We start from the raw sequence: 16,206 nt of genomic DNA, 5'->3' as shown, positions 1-16,206 counted from the left end.
ATGCAACCTAGTTGCAAATCGCGAGACCCATTCAGAACAACGTTCGATGCATTTCCATTTGCAGTAGAACTATGAGGCACTGTGTACGAACATTAAAACCTGGTCTAGACATGGTTAACTGAAGTATGAGGTATTGTGAAACAGGAACCTTTTTGGAATAGAGCAGTAATCACATTAAGTAAAAATTGATCACATAAAAAATCTACAAAAAAAAAAAAATGATGTCAATAATATAATTTTCTATGAGAAAATTAAAACCTATAACATGGCAGTATATGACATTGTATAACAAAAAAAAAAAAAAAAAAAAAAAAAACTGATCCACAAAATAGCAGCAAAACACAATGACAAAGATACAGAAAAGCAATGTTAATTTTTTTTCAAACCATGCTGGGAATTTATCCATAGCAGCTCAATAAAAATGGAGCATCCACTCCTCTTCTTTTCTCTTTTTTCTTTTTTCTTTTTTTTTTTTTTTAACTTTTTTTCTTCTTTTTTCTTTTTTTTTTCTCTGTTCCTTTTTTTTTTTTGTTTTGTATTGTTTTTACAATCAACACCTTAGCGGCAGTTTTCTCACATACATTTCACCATCACATTCTCCTCGAGCATCAACTTCAACAGCTATGTCCACGTCCCTTCAGCTACTTCCTAAAATAATAATAAAAAGATACATAGCCAAGATGTGCAAATTTTCTATTTGTAGCTAAATAAAAAAAAAAAAAAATGGGGCATATACTGGAATAAGAACTTCTTTCAAGTACTCCAATTTTCATATCTATTAACTATGGCGTTTTTTTTCATGGTTAGCCTGCTATTGAAAATGTCTAAGGGGCCAAATAGACTGCTTGGTTTTGGGTTTGTTCTCTGAAGCGTGTCCTTTTTCTTTAATAAGCTGTGTTAAAACTGCGACATCAAGGGTAGAACGATTCTTTTTTTCAAACAGGGGCGATTGCATTATTGTACAAATCATACTGGCCTTACGAACATCCTCTGCAATAAATATTCTTTTTAGCCTTAACTATAAATTATATATTTTAGTGTTTAAAAACCTTCAGTTGTAAAACATCTAGAGACAGTCCTTAAACTATGCGTCCTATATGTGAACCTTTAAGGCCCCTAATTTATAACCATGTGTTGGCACCAAAGGATTTCTAAACTTCAACTTTTCTATAGAAAAGGATAGGAAGATATCCTGGCAATTTGTGAATGCAATTTCTCTCACTGGAACACAACCTTCGGAAAAAAAATCACCTTTCCTCTAACACCATAGTTAAATGCACTTGCTTTGCAATTCTGAGTTTGCGAACAAGCACTTAATATATTTCCAAACCATTCCATTAAAAAAAAAAACAAACAAAAATTCCCACACAATAAAAGAATGTATTTCCTATATCTAATGGACTGAAAGTGCTTTGAATGGAATGGTTTTAGAATATTACAAACAAACAAAAAAAGACTAAACTGTGGATTGAACCTGACCATAATTAGGCTGAATATCTGTGGGGTCAGACCAGCATTTTTACACAGGTAACTACAAAAATATGAAGATTACAAAAATATAATATATTATGTCACTATTTCGGTTTCTCTTTATAATAGAGTATCGTATGAGTAGTACATTGGCCTTTCCCAACAACGCTAAGCTGGAACCCTACAAATGCACAGGCAATCCACAGGCACAAAAAAAAAAAAAAGATTAACATATAATAATGCTGTATACTAACATACACTAACTTATGGGTTACGTTAACCATTTATAAGGTGAAGAGGATAAAAAAAAAAACTAAGGAAATAAAATAAACATTTACAGATGAATTATAAAGTGACTAAATGCATAAGCAAGCAAGATACAGAAAAGCCTAGAACTGCGTTAAAGTTATGCTTTTTAAAGAAAAAAAAAAGAATATTTCATTTACTATCTAAAAAAACCCTCTTCTACTTTAAAAATGGTTGGTTGGTTGGTTGGTTTTATATGTAAGAAATCAAATCTAATACCTCCCCTGGAGACATTTTGTGTGTTAATGCCTATTTTTACAACATACAGACAAGAACACTTTAATATAAAAACTAGTTGATTATTATTGTATAAAATCCTCTATTTTTGTAGCACAAACCCCTGGGGGCAATGCAAATACTATTTTTTTCCTTTTTTAAGACAGTTTTTGGGGTATTTTTTGTTTATTTGTTTGTTTGAAGTCACAGATGGAAGGGAGACAGAGCAAGAAAAAATATAACAAGACTGGTTTTCCCTTCTGGTATAAAAATGTCCTGGAGAAAAGGGTTTCTGGGGGGGAGATCCCGATGCTGATTCCTTCTCAGATGCCCTTTCTTTGTCTGCTTCTCTTGCCAAGCAAACCCATTAGAAGAAGTCCTCTTAAATGTTCACATCTCGCACATCAGTGGGTGTGCAGGAAAGGTCTGCTTCGTCCTCTACAGTCTTTGTTTCTGAAGATACGTTGTGCTGCTGTGCCTGGCGTAGACTGGATTCAAGGAGGGATTCAATCTGTTCTTGGCAGGCTCGTAAACAATCCTAGGGAAGATTAAGCGGGAGGAGAAAAAAGACCCAGGGTCCTTTAGAAAAATACTAACATCACAGACAAAATACCTTTTCTTGAAATGTCACGAGAAGTACAGTTGTGTTATTTGGGAGTGTAGGAAGAGCAATGCTGAACTGTGCAAGGATTGATGAGGCACTCAAACTGCTGCAGAATGCTAACTGGCTCCAGCCTTCAGCATTAACTCCTGCCATCTTCTATTTAACAGCCTCAGTGAGCAGCTCCACACGTGCTCCTCTGGCAACAATGTCATTTTGCTCCTTGAGTCAGCACACAGAGCTGCGTGCGTGGATGTGGTGCACACTCCTGTAGTGACACGGGCAGTAGCCACCCTGCCTGGCAGGACCTTGGATAAGAAAGCTCTTCAACAGAAGTGGCATGCACATGGATGCTTAGATACACAAAACTGAAGCTGCTACTATCTGCAGTAATGGGCAGCTCGGGTTAGCTAACTGATTTCTAACTCAAAAAGCACCTGAACAGAGAAAACTTAACCACCTGTGTGACCCCAGTGTGCAGAGATCTTTTAGAAGCATCACTATGGTGCTGCCACGCTCTCAGTTTGCCACTGCATCCACCTGACAGCTCAGAGAGCTCTTTCCCAGCTTCACAGCCCATGTCTGGAGCTGAGTGCCCACTCTGGAAGGTGCCATGGCTGTGCTGCGTACCGGCTGCGGTTTGAATGGAGAGCAGCAAGTGCCCAGCAGGACCAGGTCTACTGTGGGAAAGGGGAACTTCCCCAGCCATTGAGCACACCACGAGCAGGCACATCCAAGTCTACCTATTGATGCACAGCAATTCCATTTGGAGAAGGCCTGTCAGCTCAACCTGTCCGACCTCCTGCAAACTACGACTGCATTCTTCAGAGCCACGCACATCCACTGCAGGGGCACAGAACTGGTGCCTCAACAGGCACAACAATCCCACTGTTTTGCCAAAATTCCTCCAGCTTGCTGTTTACTCTTATCTATACAACAAATATCGTAAGCTTTTTCCCAACATATTTAACTCTGTGTCTGAAGGACTTTGAAGTTTCCTTTCAGTACTGCCTTTTCTGATTTAACCTATGACATGTGTTAGCCCTTGCGGTGAACCCAGTCTTCCATGATAAATTGCCGTCAAAAGTGTTAGGATGTGCATGACTGAGAATGAATGTTGTTTTCCTGAGAGGGTGACCTGCCTGCTGTTTTCTTTATTTCCCAGTTTCAATTCTGCCTTCATTCAGAGGCTTCTTGTGTGATCTACCAGCTTTTCACTGATTCCACTACCACAAGAATCTCCTCTGCCACCAATAAGGGCACATGGCATTTGGGGTAAAATAAGATTAGAAACCCAAGCAAACAATTCTCTGCGAGGCCTTTCTGAGAGAGAGGGAGGTTAATCCTACCTCTAAGCAGATCAGACCATCAGTTACAGCTCACTGAAAACACATAACCTATGACCTTTCTTGGTTTAAACCCTAGTGTAATATTTCCTCTTGACAGAGACACACAGCGTTTTAAATGACAAAAAGAAACGCCTCATATCCTGAAGTCATGATGCCTTTGGCTCCTGCATTCCTCTGGCCTTCCCACTAAGTTCCCTGTGAAGCCCCTCACCCCTTCCCAAGATATGACAGATCAATCCTGTCTGTGCGGCTGCTGCTCGCCCGTCCTGCAGCATGTACCTCAGTCACACTTGGAATTAGATGTATTAAACAGTACATGAATAGCAGCTCGGGGATTTTCACTTTTACAAATCCGGGCACTTTTTCAGATAATTCTGTTATAACAAGGTACTATGCCCACGGTTCCAAACAGAAGCCAATTTATTTTCAGAGCAAAGCAAATCCTGTTTTTGTTTTTGATGCTGCTATTTGCATACAGCATGTCTGAGTTCTAAAAACCCAAACCATTCAAAAGGATTTCTATAAATACCTATTCTTCTCCCTCTGGAGTTCAGCCGCCAATTCATATCTAGAACTACATCATTTAAAGGTTATTTTTGACCACAGATGTTTTTAATTCCTGTCAAAATCTCACAGTACAGCATGTCAGAACTGCAGAAGATGTTTTAAAGCATTATCCTTACAAGTTTTATGAACGGCAATCTTGTGCTGCAGGCGATGGACAGTATTTTAAGTGTTAAGCATTTTGTTTCAAACCAAACTCAGTTAGTTACTCAGTTAGTTACCAGATGAGCGGTTTGTTTGCAGGAATATCTTAGGGCTAGCAAAAAAGACTGCAAAATACAAAATTAACCGTGAACAACCTAATAAAAGCTCGTTTTCATTCTCAGTACTTCTCAATGCTGAAAAGCAAACACTAAACTTGTGCATTATTCTGATAACTTCTCCCAACAACTTTTCTGCTTCGCTACCCAAATTTTCAATGCACACAGTTTGTTCAAGGTCATAAACCCTTCCTGGATTAATTAAGACCCTCAGTGGAGGAAAAAAAAAAAAAAAAAAAAGACTTGCTAGCTTAAGTGATGTGCTCAAATACCTTTAACACACAGCAGACATGATCACACTCCAAGGTCAGATACTAAAGGAAACAAACAACAACAACAAAAAAGAAGCTGCTTGGAAGTCCTTTGTTACTGCCTGACCTGCTCTGGATAGCAAGCACATGTCTGAAGGTGCCTCTGAGTAGGGGCAGGCAGGAGACGAATTCCAGTGTGCTAACAGACAGCATGGAAACCCAATCTAATCTAGTTTAGCAAATTTCTGGCCTGGAAATGAATGTCAGGTAAAATTCCATCTGTTTGGATGATGGGGTCAAGAATAGAATGATGGAAGACAGCCCAAGACTTCTAATTGTGATTATCTGACTTCTAATTACCCCTGATCAAAGGCAGAATGGGAAATTGGACTCCTACCAACATAAACATGAACCATAAAGGAATTCCAATCAGGTGATATCCATTTTACTTTAGATTCAGCTTTCTGTGAGACTAAAGGTAAAAAAGTGTAATTATATAACCTGAAATCCAACAGACCGGCTGCTCTAGCTAATAGATAATCTGGGAGAACGTTAGCCATGCTGTTATAATGCACACTCTTAATATTTCAGCCACATCAGTATAAAGGGCTTCAGTCATGTAGGCTGACAAAGGGGAACCATCACTATGGAGTAACAAACTTCACGTGGATGCCAGCTAAACAGACACTGGCCGTAGGCTTACATGGGCCGGCCTTATGGGAAACTGTCTTTGCAAGGGAATCACACTGTGTACAAAACAAGCAATTTACCCTTTCCAAAGCAGTAGCTGTGAAAGATACTGTACTCTTACTCCATTACAAACACAACATATATCTACATTCAGTATAATTTTATGGTCCTCATTTTCTGTAGTAGTCTCTACAAAAACCTTCCAACTCTAGCTGCGCTAACAAGTAAATATGTTTAGCAGTGGAAGCAAGCTGGAAGATAGTTACTTCCTTTCAAAGGTCTTAGTTCTTTTTTAAGTTCAGGTCGTACAGGTTGTGGCCTTATGACGACCTTGGACAATAGAAAACAAATAAGCATTGGTTCTCTTCTTGCTAAATTTTCTTCTAAAAGAGCTGTCATCAAATAAGTCAAGTCATATAAGGACATGCTCTTGTTCTCCAAGGTGTGAGAGCATCTCCCTGAATGCTCTGTCAGGAATGATTACAACTACCTCTGTTTGAGTCAGATGCTGTCGATAGCAACAGCAAGCCTAGAGTTTTTCCTCAGTACCTCCTTCAGTCACCTTGCGCCAAGAAGAGGCCAATCATACGCTGACCTACCTACACTGCTCCCAAACTCACTGAAAGCATTCCATATACATACCAAGCTGAGCTGTGGGATATTTACAGCATTTAAGGTTTCTATAACATTTGACATTTCAGCACTGGATCCATACTACTTTAGCTGTGGTAACGTAAATGGCAAAAACAACGCACTAAATACTGAGGCATTGTGAAAGTGATCAAAATAATAAGCTGTGATGTAATATTTGTCAGCAGTTGTTTCACATCGTTTATCTAACGTAAAATATTCTGCTGTAATTCATTATGATGCATTCACCTTTCCAGAAATCATTCAATCCCGCCAACAACACCCAGTTACACAGAACTAGTTCGGATGGACCTGGACTGATAAAATTCTCTACGGATTTAAATTATTAAAGTGTAAAATTATATAACAACATCTCAAAGATTCTGCCCTAACCACAGAGTTGTCTTTATTTGTCTCATTGTCCAGCACTGGGAGACCTCACAGGAACCTTTTAAAAGCATCTATTTATTGGTCTTCCACATTGTTGCAAAACAAAGCTCAACTCTGCCCCAACTTCACACACCATTATGACATGGATCATTGACTTTAGGTCTTCCTTGTAGGCTCCCTTCCTGGCCCATTCACTCATGAAAGGTTTATTGCTCGCTAGTTACTGATGTGCATCTCCTGGAAGCTGCAGGGCAAAATGAGAGTCCTGTGAGGACCATCTACCTTGTCAGAAAGTCGTGGGACAAGCATTTGTTCCAAAAAGGAATTCAATACCAGCTACTGTGCAGGTCTAGCACGTAATAAACCAAATTAGATCATTAGAACTCTTTTAAGAAGGGCTTTTTCACACCGCTTGGCACAATAAAAGGCCTCAAGAATGGTCAAAGATAAGGTCAGAGATACCACGAGGTCCATTTATTGCAATCCCAGTAAGTATTTCCTCGTCTTTACTTTAATAGTTTTCGTTTGCACAGACTGCTGTTTAATTACCTACAAGCAAATACGGCTTTTGCAATCGTCCCAAATGGGCTCAGGGTTTCCTCTGCGCTGTCAGATACGCCTCTCAAGAACACCAGAGCTGGACGTGGCGTTCCTATCAGCAAACTGCAGCACTGTAACTGCCGGTTATTAATGGCCGTAACGACAGCACAGAACGGGGATTAACACCAGCGAGCATCTTCAGGAAATGCACTCTGAGGTTTGACCTTTATCGAGATTTACTGCCAGATTAGCGACTGCGCAGCAAGCAGGCATTCGTTCTTAAACTCTAAGGCAGAAGGATCAACTGAGAAGAGTCACTTACCGGATCACATTTGATAACTTGTGATAGGAAATGTGTGAGGCATTGATAGGAGAGGAAAGTGTTAGTGTTCCCCAGATGCAGGCCTTGCACAGCTGCTACCACACTGCCAGCTGCGATCATGGAAGGTGGGTTTGAAATAAATTTAACATCTGTATGAAGAAAGAAGAGGGGAAAAAAAAAAGAAAAAAAAAGACTGAAATGATTGCTGTAGAAGCCTGCCCATACGCATACGCTCTCTTCTCCCAGCATGGCTTTCAGCTGCCAGCTGCTGCACCCAAACGCCGGTGCTTCCCGCTCCGAGCTGCCACAGGCCCCGACCTGCCAGCACTGGTCCGGGCAGGCAGCCCGCTGTGCACGACGCCTGGTGGCCCACCATCACCTGCGGACCTCAGTGTCCCGGCACTTTGCTTGTAATGGTGCAGCACCGCAGGGGAAACCCGCTCCCATTCCCCAGTATTGTGCACCACCAAGCCCTAGGTGTGCTCCGAGCGGAGTCCCGGGGCCGTCTCAAGCACTGACATTCAAAGGAATATGGCTTTAATGAACAGCGACATCAGTAAAAAGAAAGGAAGAGAGAGACCGCTTAGCCCTGTCAGGAGGCAGATAATCCATATTTAAATTAAGGTTTCATCTTAAAAATGCTTTGTCTCGACCTAGTCTCTTGTCAGTGGCTGCCATCCATCCCGGCAACAGGGATTTAATGTAAATGTGGCATAACTAAGTGACGGGGGTCCCAAGAATTGGCGGACAATCAGTTACATTCTGATGTGACACCATGCTGACAAGAGGCTGGGCCCCCTTCCAGACTGCAGTGCTGTAGGTCTCTCCACAAAGCCACTCCCATGATTCCTTAAGGGGCTATCTCTGCCATTTAGCACGGTTTGGGTGCGTTTTTTAATAAGAATAATCCACGTTTTAATGCTAAGACTCTTTCCGCTGAACAGGAATGCGTTTGATGTGTGGCAGCGTACACCTTGGAGGGGAATCGAAAAGAAAAGGAAAAAGCGGCGCAAAACAAACATCTGATTTTGTGAGGAAGAAAGGGAAATGCCACATTATACGCGAGAACCTGAGATACATTCCTTCAGCTTTTATCAGAACACAACTTCCTCTGGGCTGAAAAAATATAAACCATCTGTCAAACCCCTGAATGAAATCAAAGGAATGGACAGCTTAGAGAGCTCAGTGGAACAGTGTAAGTATTAAACCATCCACCTCCTTTATTATGGTAAAATAACTTTTGTGACAGTGTTTTACCAGTGCAACTAAAGTCTCCACCACTCTGTGGAAGTCCCCTCTCTGAATCTGTTCACGTATCTCTTACACTTTGTTGTAGCCCAGACCAGTACCCACCTTCACAAGGGCATTTCGCCCCGCGCTCCACGAACCTTCACGTTAGAACGGATACGGTTAATTGTGGCCCAGCTTTTGTGATGCGCTGCCAGCAAAAAAGCCAACCTTGGTCTAAAGCCATCTCCCTGCGCGCCACCGCGTTCAAAGCAAATGTAATTTGCCCCCTTTTCCTAACCCGCCCATTTCAGGACAGACGCTAAGTACACACACCTTGGATCAAGCTCCTGTCATTCCCCCAAATCAAGATAGTTACGGTTGGTTATTGACAACATGCGCCTTCCACAGATGGTCTCCCAGCTGAAACACTGAAAGGCGGTGGCAGGTGGGCTCCAGAAGCAAGGGCCTCCAGCAGGCAAACGTGAATCTCACCACGATTTGGTTTCCAGCGGGATACGGCGGCAGTGACTTCACGCCAGTACTGACTGCTTTCCACGCACAGGACGTGGCCAAAATGTGTCAGTTTAATGAAGTCTGTCCTGACAAGATCATGTTTGGGATTAATATTTGCGTTCTTCTTTTAAATGGAGCAGTAAACAAGAACATGAATTCATAGTCACACCCTCATTCTTTCCAAGGTGGAAAAGTGATAATGAAGTTTAAATGACCAGTTTGTGTCTGTCCCTATAACCACTCCAGACAAGCAGCATGGACTGCCTTTTTGTTGCAACTCAACAAGGAATTATTTGTGGCAGAGGCCACTAATTTCAGCATATTAATCAGGGGGCCCCTCTCGCCTGTAATTGGATGCCCCCAAGTGAAGAGTGTGGCATCATTGTCAGCCTCCATCGCCTCATCTTGCGCTATTGAGCGCTCAGGAACAAGGGGGCTTCGGTGAGATGAATTAGACCTGACACAGCCACAATGGGGTAGGGGGCCCCATCAATTGAAGCACACATCCCCAGTAGCCTATCTGAGACTTCATCCAAAAAGAATAAACAACTTCAGCGTTGTTAAAAAGAGAGAGAGAGAGAGAGGGGAGGGGGAGGAGAGAGAAGAATGCCAGCCACCCTGAAGGGAGGACAAAGCAGGCATATAGGCGCTGCAGCGCTTTAAAAAAAATTCCTAACAAGGCGAGTCACCCCTTTTCCTTTTTAAATGGAGCAGCAGTTCCATCCGTCTGGAGAGCTGGGGGCTATGAATGAAAATCTTTTCATTGAGGCAAATCAAAACTGTGAACATAAATCACTTGCTGCAAGATGCAACAGGTTCCAACTGGTCACATACCTTGAGACTCCCAATTTTATAAAGGCCAGAGAATAGGAGAATTGTAACCCGGTTGTTTCAAAGCGAGATCTTTCTTTCTCCATTCGAGAGAAGGAAAGCAACAACAATAATAATGGCGATAATAATAATATAAAAGGAGCCCGGTATGTTTTGATAACCAGAGGAACATAATGAAATGCTGAAGCTCCAATATTTGTTGCTATTCATTGTTATGCTTGTATAGAGCCGCAGTTCTCCCTCAACGCTGGTCTTAACTTGGGCCAAAAGAGGCCTGCTTCCTTTTGAGCTATCCCTGCCTTGTTCGGCCATGCCAAAGCCCCATTCATTAAGCTCAATTATGTGTTAACTTCAAACAACCCCTGGTAAATTTTTTTTTCTCTTTTTCTCCCAAACCTACCACAGCACAAAGACATCCTTTGGTGAAAATGGATTTCTCGAAACTGAACCAAATCAAACAAATCCACTTCTACCAGCCAGGCAAGCGAAGAGAGAGCTCAGAAGGAATTCCCCTCCACTTCACCTTGCGACGTAACCTTCTCGTTCTGGAGCAAGCACGCATGCACACTCATCCACAAACACTTCCACAGCATTCACCTTGCTAAGCCAACTGGCAGAGATCTTACTTTTTAGGCCAGCATTATTTTGCTGCCTCCTCTCAGGAGCCCCTCCTTCAGGAGGGACACGGGCTGTGCACTTCAAGCAGAGGACATACTGAGCTCACCCCCGAGGCCACTTCAGCGAGTTTCACAGCGTTTCTAATGGACTTTGGATTGGGCCCCACAGCACAGCATCCAGGCAACACAAGGCATTTGCAGTCCATCTAGGTTCATTTTGGCAGGGGGAAATACAACTGCAAAGCAAAGTCCAGATGCTACTTAAGCCACATGTTATATTCACTAGCCAACAAAGAAGTTGTGGGGAAAGCAAGAGGTAGAGAAAATCCCAACATCCAAAAATAACAATAAAAATACAGAGCCCAGCGACAGCCCTTCTGTGTGCATTTTCCCCAGGAAATATTCCCAACTTGAGTAGGGAGCCAAAGAAGGCCCCAGTTCCGGTGAGCTCAGCTCTGTTTTTCAAAAGCTAAGTAGAACTCCCAGAACATGGCTCTCATTTACTGATGCATTCTCCAGCTGTGGTTTGTACCAGCGTTAAATAAAGCCTCTAGATGTGCTTCCTAGAAGGAAATATAACAACACCAACAGTAGATCAAAGTACTGGACCCTTAGCGAGTCTCCAACCTTTGGACTACTCTTGTTTTCATCCCTGTCATTGCCAACACAACAACCTAGGTTAACTGTCCCCATATCCAAGGGGAGGCTGAGGTAGCATCAAAATCAGCAAGTTACAAGTTCAGAGTCCCAGCAGCTTTACCTGGTGGGATCTGCCATGGAGAGCATGTCTGATTTTCCCATGGTGCTTCTGCAGGTGGCGTGAATGCTGCTGGGGGGCTGCACGCCCCAATCCTGGAACAGTGCTTCTGCAGTGAGAGCCGCCCCACCACGCCGGGTGATGCCAGTGCTTATAGACGTCCCATGAGGGCTCGGTTCTGTCTCTGGGCCTCTATCAGTAGGCTCTGTGTAACCCGTGTTTTCTTCCGAGTACCTGCAGATGTCTCTTGAATCTTTTTGCCAAGTCCGTATCTGGAAAACGAGCTCCCCTAACTGGGCTGACCACACATCCCACCAAGGTTTCCCAGGTGCCACTGCAGGCTTGATATCTTCCAGCACGGCCACTAACAAATATTAGCGTTTAATGCAGCACAGTATCTCCTTTGCACTACGTTTTATCGGTGCTAACAGCATCTGGCATTCCTCTTTACGTGCTACTGCAAAAGAACATTTGCTTTGGCTGCTTTTTCTTCCTTATTCCTTTGCCATTCGTGGATTTGTCTCGTCATACTGACAGCCAAGGCACCGAACGCGCCGCATTTGAGCAGAGGATCTATGTTCCCTCCAGGACTTCTTTTGTCCTGCTCCTCCGCTCCGGTCTGTGGGAACCGCAAGATCTGGAGGACAGCTTTTCCTTCCCGCTCTGCCAGGGTTCAGCGGGTGAAGCCGGCGCACGCACAAACGCACACACACACTCCGCATGCAAACACGGAACTTCAAAGCCGCGGCGCGCACAGGCACGGTGCCCTTGAAACCAACGATCGGGGCCCTGCGGACCCAGCCTGGCGAGCGCCTGCACGGGGCCCTGCACATGGCTCTGCACATGGCTGCGGCGCAGCACGTGGCCGGGGCGCAGATGGCAGCGCCGGGCCCGCGCCAGCAAAGCCTCCGCACCGCGTGGCTCCTGCCACTGCCGCCAGAGGGGAAGAGGCGGCTCGGGAGGGAAGTTTCCAAACCCCCACACAGAGCTGTTCCCTCTGCCTATAAAGTTGTCTTAGGACTGATCCGCAGGCAGGATTTCCCCGTGTGAGCAGCGAGCCTCTTGCTGCCCCAGCACTGATAAAACTCAGTGCGTGGAGGCGATGGGATTGTGCCCTGCAGCGTGCGCCCCGTGCTGCTGCACAGAGAAGAGCGGTGCTTCTCCCCCGGCCAACGCATTCAACTCAGAAGTATCTTCTGAAAACGCTTACCTGTGCGGAGTAATCCACCTTCTACAAACAACAAGGGCAATAACCAGGGCTTAAGCTCCCTCCCCACAGCCCCGAGAGCCCACGTTAGCCATAGCCAAGAGCCAGGGCCAGCTGTGCGCAGGGGAGCGACGCGCTTTGCGGAGCGTGCAGGGCTCATACCTGTAGCGCACAGAGCCACAAAAGTCTGAGCATGTTTACGGATGATCTGTTTGGTGTCCTCTGCCAGAGGCATTTTAGTGAGGAAATGTTCAATGAAATCGTGGGGGGTCATTGCAGCCAGATTCCATTTCAGCTTATTCACCAGCAGCAGCTCCATTTGCTGCAAAGACAAAAGGGAGGAAGGGGGAAGAAGAGGAAGAAACGAAGGGAAAGCGCGGTTAGCCCCGGTTGTGCACTCGGGGCCGCGCAGCACCCGCACCCCGCTACCCACGCCCGGCCCTGCAGAGCCCTCCCGCGAGGGTCGGCGCGCCCGGGGCCGGACCGGGCGCCCGCCGCAACCCCGGGGAAGAGCCGCACCCCAAACGGCCGCCAGGGGGCGCCCAAGTCGCGCCTCGCCGCGCCGGCTCCGAGCGGGGAAGCCTCGGCGGGGGGCGGGGGGCGCGGGGATCCGCCGCCGGTCCGCAGCCCCGCGGAGACGGGGCGGTGTGCAGGCGGGAGGATGCGGCCCTGCCAGGCCCCGAGAAGGGGCTTCCCCATCAGCGTGCTTGGCGGGGGGGGGCCGATTCTCTCTTTTTTTTTTTTTTTTCCTTTTTTTTTTTTTTTTTTTTTTTTGGCCTGAGGTGATTAAATATGCAATTACCAGTAACTCGTCGGGTCTGATGGAGTTGTCGGTATAAATGCACAGTTTTTCCGCGGTCAGAGGAATCGTTTCCTTCATTTTGGAAGCCACAAACATGCAGGTAGCTCCGAGCAATTGCAACCGGCTTTTCTTGAGGGGTTCGAACGACAAAAATCTGTCCAAATAATTCATCGCCAAGGGGAAAACTTCCTCTTCGCACTTCTGCTCCTCGCAGACCTGCGGGAAGGACGGAGATCGTTTAACAACAAATTCGGCATCGGCGCAGAGCGGCCCGTCCCTCCCCCACCCGGGCCGTGCGGGGCGAGGTTGCGGGGGGAGAGAGAAACGCGGCCGGGAAACGGGGGGAGAACGGAGGTGCGAAGGAAAATGAAAGTCACGGGGGCCAAGCGGGGGAAACGCGGCGTTCGAACGATTCGTGGGAGGAAGGGGGGTCGGCGCGGAGGAGCTCGTCGTCCCCGCCGCGGCGGCCCCCAAAACGAACGACGAAAAAAGCATAGAAATGGGAAATCGCAGGAAAACGCGGGGGCAGCGGGAGGAAGAGGGGGGGGCCGGGCTGCCCCGGGGCTCGGCCGTTCCGCCTTCGCACTGCCCCCCGTTCGCTGCGGTGCCGCGATCCCCGCTCCGCTCGAGACACAAAGGTGGCGTCCAGCCGCATTTCCCCAGACGTCATCTTTTCAAAAAATATTTAAAAATATTTAAAAAATCCGCCGGGCTCCGGAAAAACGCTGAAAACGAAGCGGCGGGGGTCCTTTACCGAGCCCCGTGGCCGGGGTCCGCCGGGGGGGTCCCGGGGAGGCGCCCCGAAGTGGAATTCCCCGCGTCCCTCTCCCGCCCGCGGCGCGGCCGGGCGCGACGTTTCCCAGAGCGAGGCACGGCGCCGCGCTTTCAAAAATTAATTAAAAATAGATCGTGAGCGCCCGGCGCTTCGGAAACGGCACGAAAACGTAGCCCGGCTCCCGGGGCGCCCGCCGGGGGCCCCCCCAAACGCGTCCCGCGCGGCCCGAGGCCCTTTCCGACCCGCTTTTCCCAGGCGACCTTGCAGATCGCCGCCCGGCACAAGCGCGCCTTTGAGGGGTGACCGCAGCCCGAGCTCTCTTCGAGCCGAACAAAGAAACTTTCACCCCGCGGCTCCCCCCGGCAACGCGGAGCCCCCCGGCCGTGCCCTGCCCGCCGCCCCAGCGGGGTCCCCGGCCCCCCCCGGCCCCGGCCCCGCCGCACCCCCCCCCCTTGGCGCGCTCCCCGGGACTTTCTAATTTTCTCCCGATTAATAAACGCTTTTGCTTTGCAATAAAAGAACAAAGATGGCGCGTAATACTGGCACGGGCAGCGCTTGCATACGTGTACAAGGATATTAATTTAAAATAAAATCCCCGAAAAATAACCGGCAGCCTCTCCCGACGGCCCCGCGCCCGGGGGCTGCGGGGCCCGGGGCGGGCGGCGGCGGGGCGGCGGCGGTCCGGCCGTGCCCGGCGCACCTGGCTCGAGGACGGCGGCCCGACGGGTGGCACTGCCGTACCCCGGCCCCGCGCCGCCCGCAGCCGCCGGAGGTGCCGCCGCCGGGCGTGGGGCCGCCGCGCCGTCCGTCCGTCCGTCCGCGCTGTCCCGCGGCCGCCGCACCGCGTGCCGCAGTAGAGCCCCGTGCGGGAGGGGGGCGAGGGCAGAGCCGGCGCGGAGGGAGCCCCGCGACATACACACCTCCAGCATCCAAGTGGCGACTATTTTCCTCATATATGGCAAGATTTCCTTCTGCACGCACTTGAAGTAGGACACCGAGGGCGAGCAGGTCTCCTCCGCCTTCAGCATGGTCTGCAGCACCCTGTCATTAAGCAGGTTGGCGTCCAGGTAGGCTCGTCGGATGGTCTCCACCTCGCAGCACAGCAGCTGATGTTCCATGTCTGCCTCCTTCGTCTCGAGTCAGTTCCTCAAGGACTGAGTCAGTCTCTCGCTCGCTCTCTCTCTTCCCCTTCCAGGAGTCCCTTGGATGCTGCTGCTGCTACTGCCGCTACAGCCCTCTGGAGGCTGAAAAACTTTCTAACTTCCAACAAAACTCTCCTGTATAGTCCCTGTGACGTTACTGTTGTTAAGCAGAGATCAAAGCACGAGAGAGAATGAGAAAGAGAGAGAGAGAGAGCCAAAAGCGAGGGGCAGAGCCCTAAAGCCATCCCATAGGCTTCAAGTCCTTCCCCTTTGCTCGGCTTATAGAGCGCAGGGGTTTCATGCAGATGCAAATGAGACGAGGCTCGCTTTCTTCAAGGGCAGGGGAGAGGTGGGGGAAACCCAAATTGTCTCCTCGGTGCTTCGTGCATAATTTTAAAAATGGAGAGAGTCGTGCGGTGGGAGCCGAGCGATGAATGGGGCCGGGCCACACACAGGCACGGGCTGTAGGCGCAGGGGAGCGCTCGGCCTTGTTTTACGGGGGGCGCGGGGAGGGGAGCACGGCACCACGCGCTGTGCCCGGCTCTACCTGCGGGCCGCGCTCCGAGCCGGGCACGAGGCCTCGGAGCGGATCCCCAGGGGACAGCGCTCTCCCATTTCCTCCTTCCTATTTTTTTTCTTTTTTCCAGCCCCGCCGACTTCGCTGCAGGCCACGACCGTAAAGGCGTCGGGGTCTCCCCCGTTCTGCTTCTCCTTCCTTTCCCGGCACATCTCCCTCCAAGGGG

The 16,206-nt window shown here is 47.8% G+C and overlaps 1 protein-coding gene across 2 annotated transcripts; it reads right to left on the bottom strand.

Moving 5' to 3' along the window:
- Positions 1–439: 439 nt before the first annotated feature.
- CCND1 (cyclin D1) lies at positions 440–15,722 on the bottom strand. Of its 2 annotated transcripts, none has more exons than XM_052695224.1 (5): positions 15,242–15,647; positions 13,547–13,762; positions 12,907–13,066; positions 7,590–7,738; positions 440–2,530 (listed from the first exon to the last, which is right to left on the bottom strand). In XM_052695224.1, the coding sequence occupies exons 1-5, from the start codon at positions 15,437–15,439 to the stop codon at positions 2,375–2,377; spliced, it is 879 nt and encodes a 292-aa protein (XP_052551184.1). In that variant the 5' UTR covers positions 15,440–15,647; the 3' UTR covers positions 440–2,374. The 2 variants fall into 2 exon arrangements, with proteins under 2 accessions (XP_052551184.1, XP_052551185.1); XM_052695225.1 differs by lacking the exon at positions 440–2,530 and adding an exon at positions 9,153–9,413 and having other exon boundaries at positions 7,631–7,738; positions 15,242–15,722.
- Between the last annotated feature and the right edge of the window lie 484 nt (positions 15,723–16,206).

Source organism: Tympanuchus pallidicinctus, unplaced genomic scaffold (genome assembly GCF_026119805.1).
Source record: "Tympanuchus pallidicinctus isolate F22 unplaced genomic scaffold, pur_lepc_1.0 scaffold3, whole genome shotgun sequence".
Lineage (NCBI taxonomy): Eukaryota > Metazoa > Chordata > Aves > Galliformes > Phasianidae > Tympanuchus > Tympanuchus pallidicinctus.
Note: the sequence above shows the minus strand (reverse complement) of the source record. Positions and strands in the feature narration are given on the sequence as shown.

Coding starts and splice junctions, on each gene's coding strand:
- CCND1 (XM_052695224.1), bottom strand. CDS start 15,439: ATGGAACATCAGCTGCTGTGCTGCGAGGTGGAGACCATCCGACGAGCC. Junction 13,763..15,241: donor TCGCCACTTGGATGCTGGAG/GTGTGTATGTCG, acceptor TCCTTCCCGCAG/GTCTGCGAGGAGCAGAAGTG. Junction 7,739..12,906: donor TGTGGCTCTGTGCGCTACAG/GTATGAGCCCTG, acceptor TTCTTCATACAG/ATGTTAAATTTATTTCAAAC.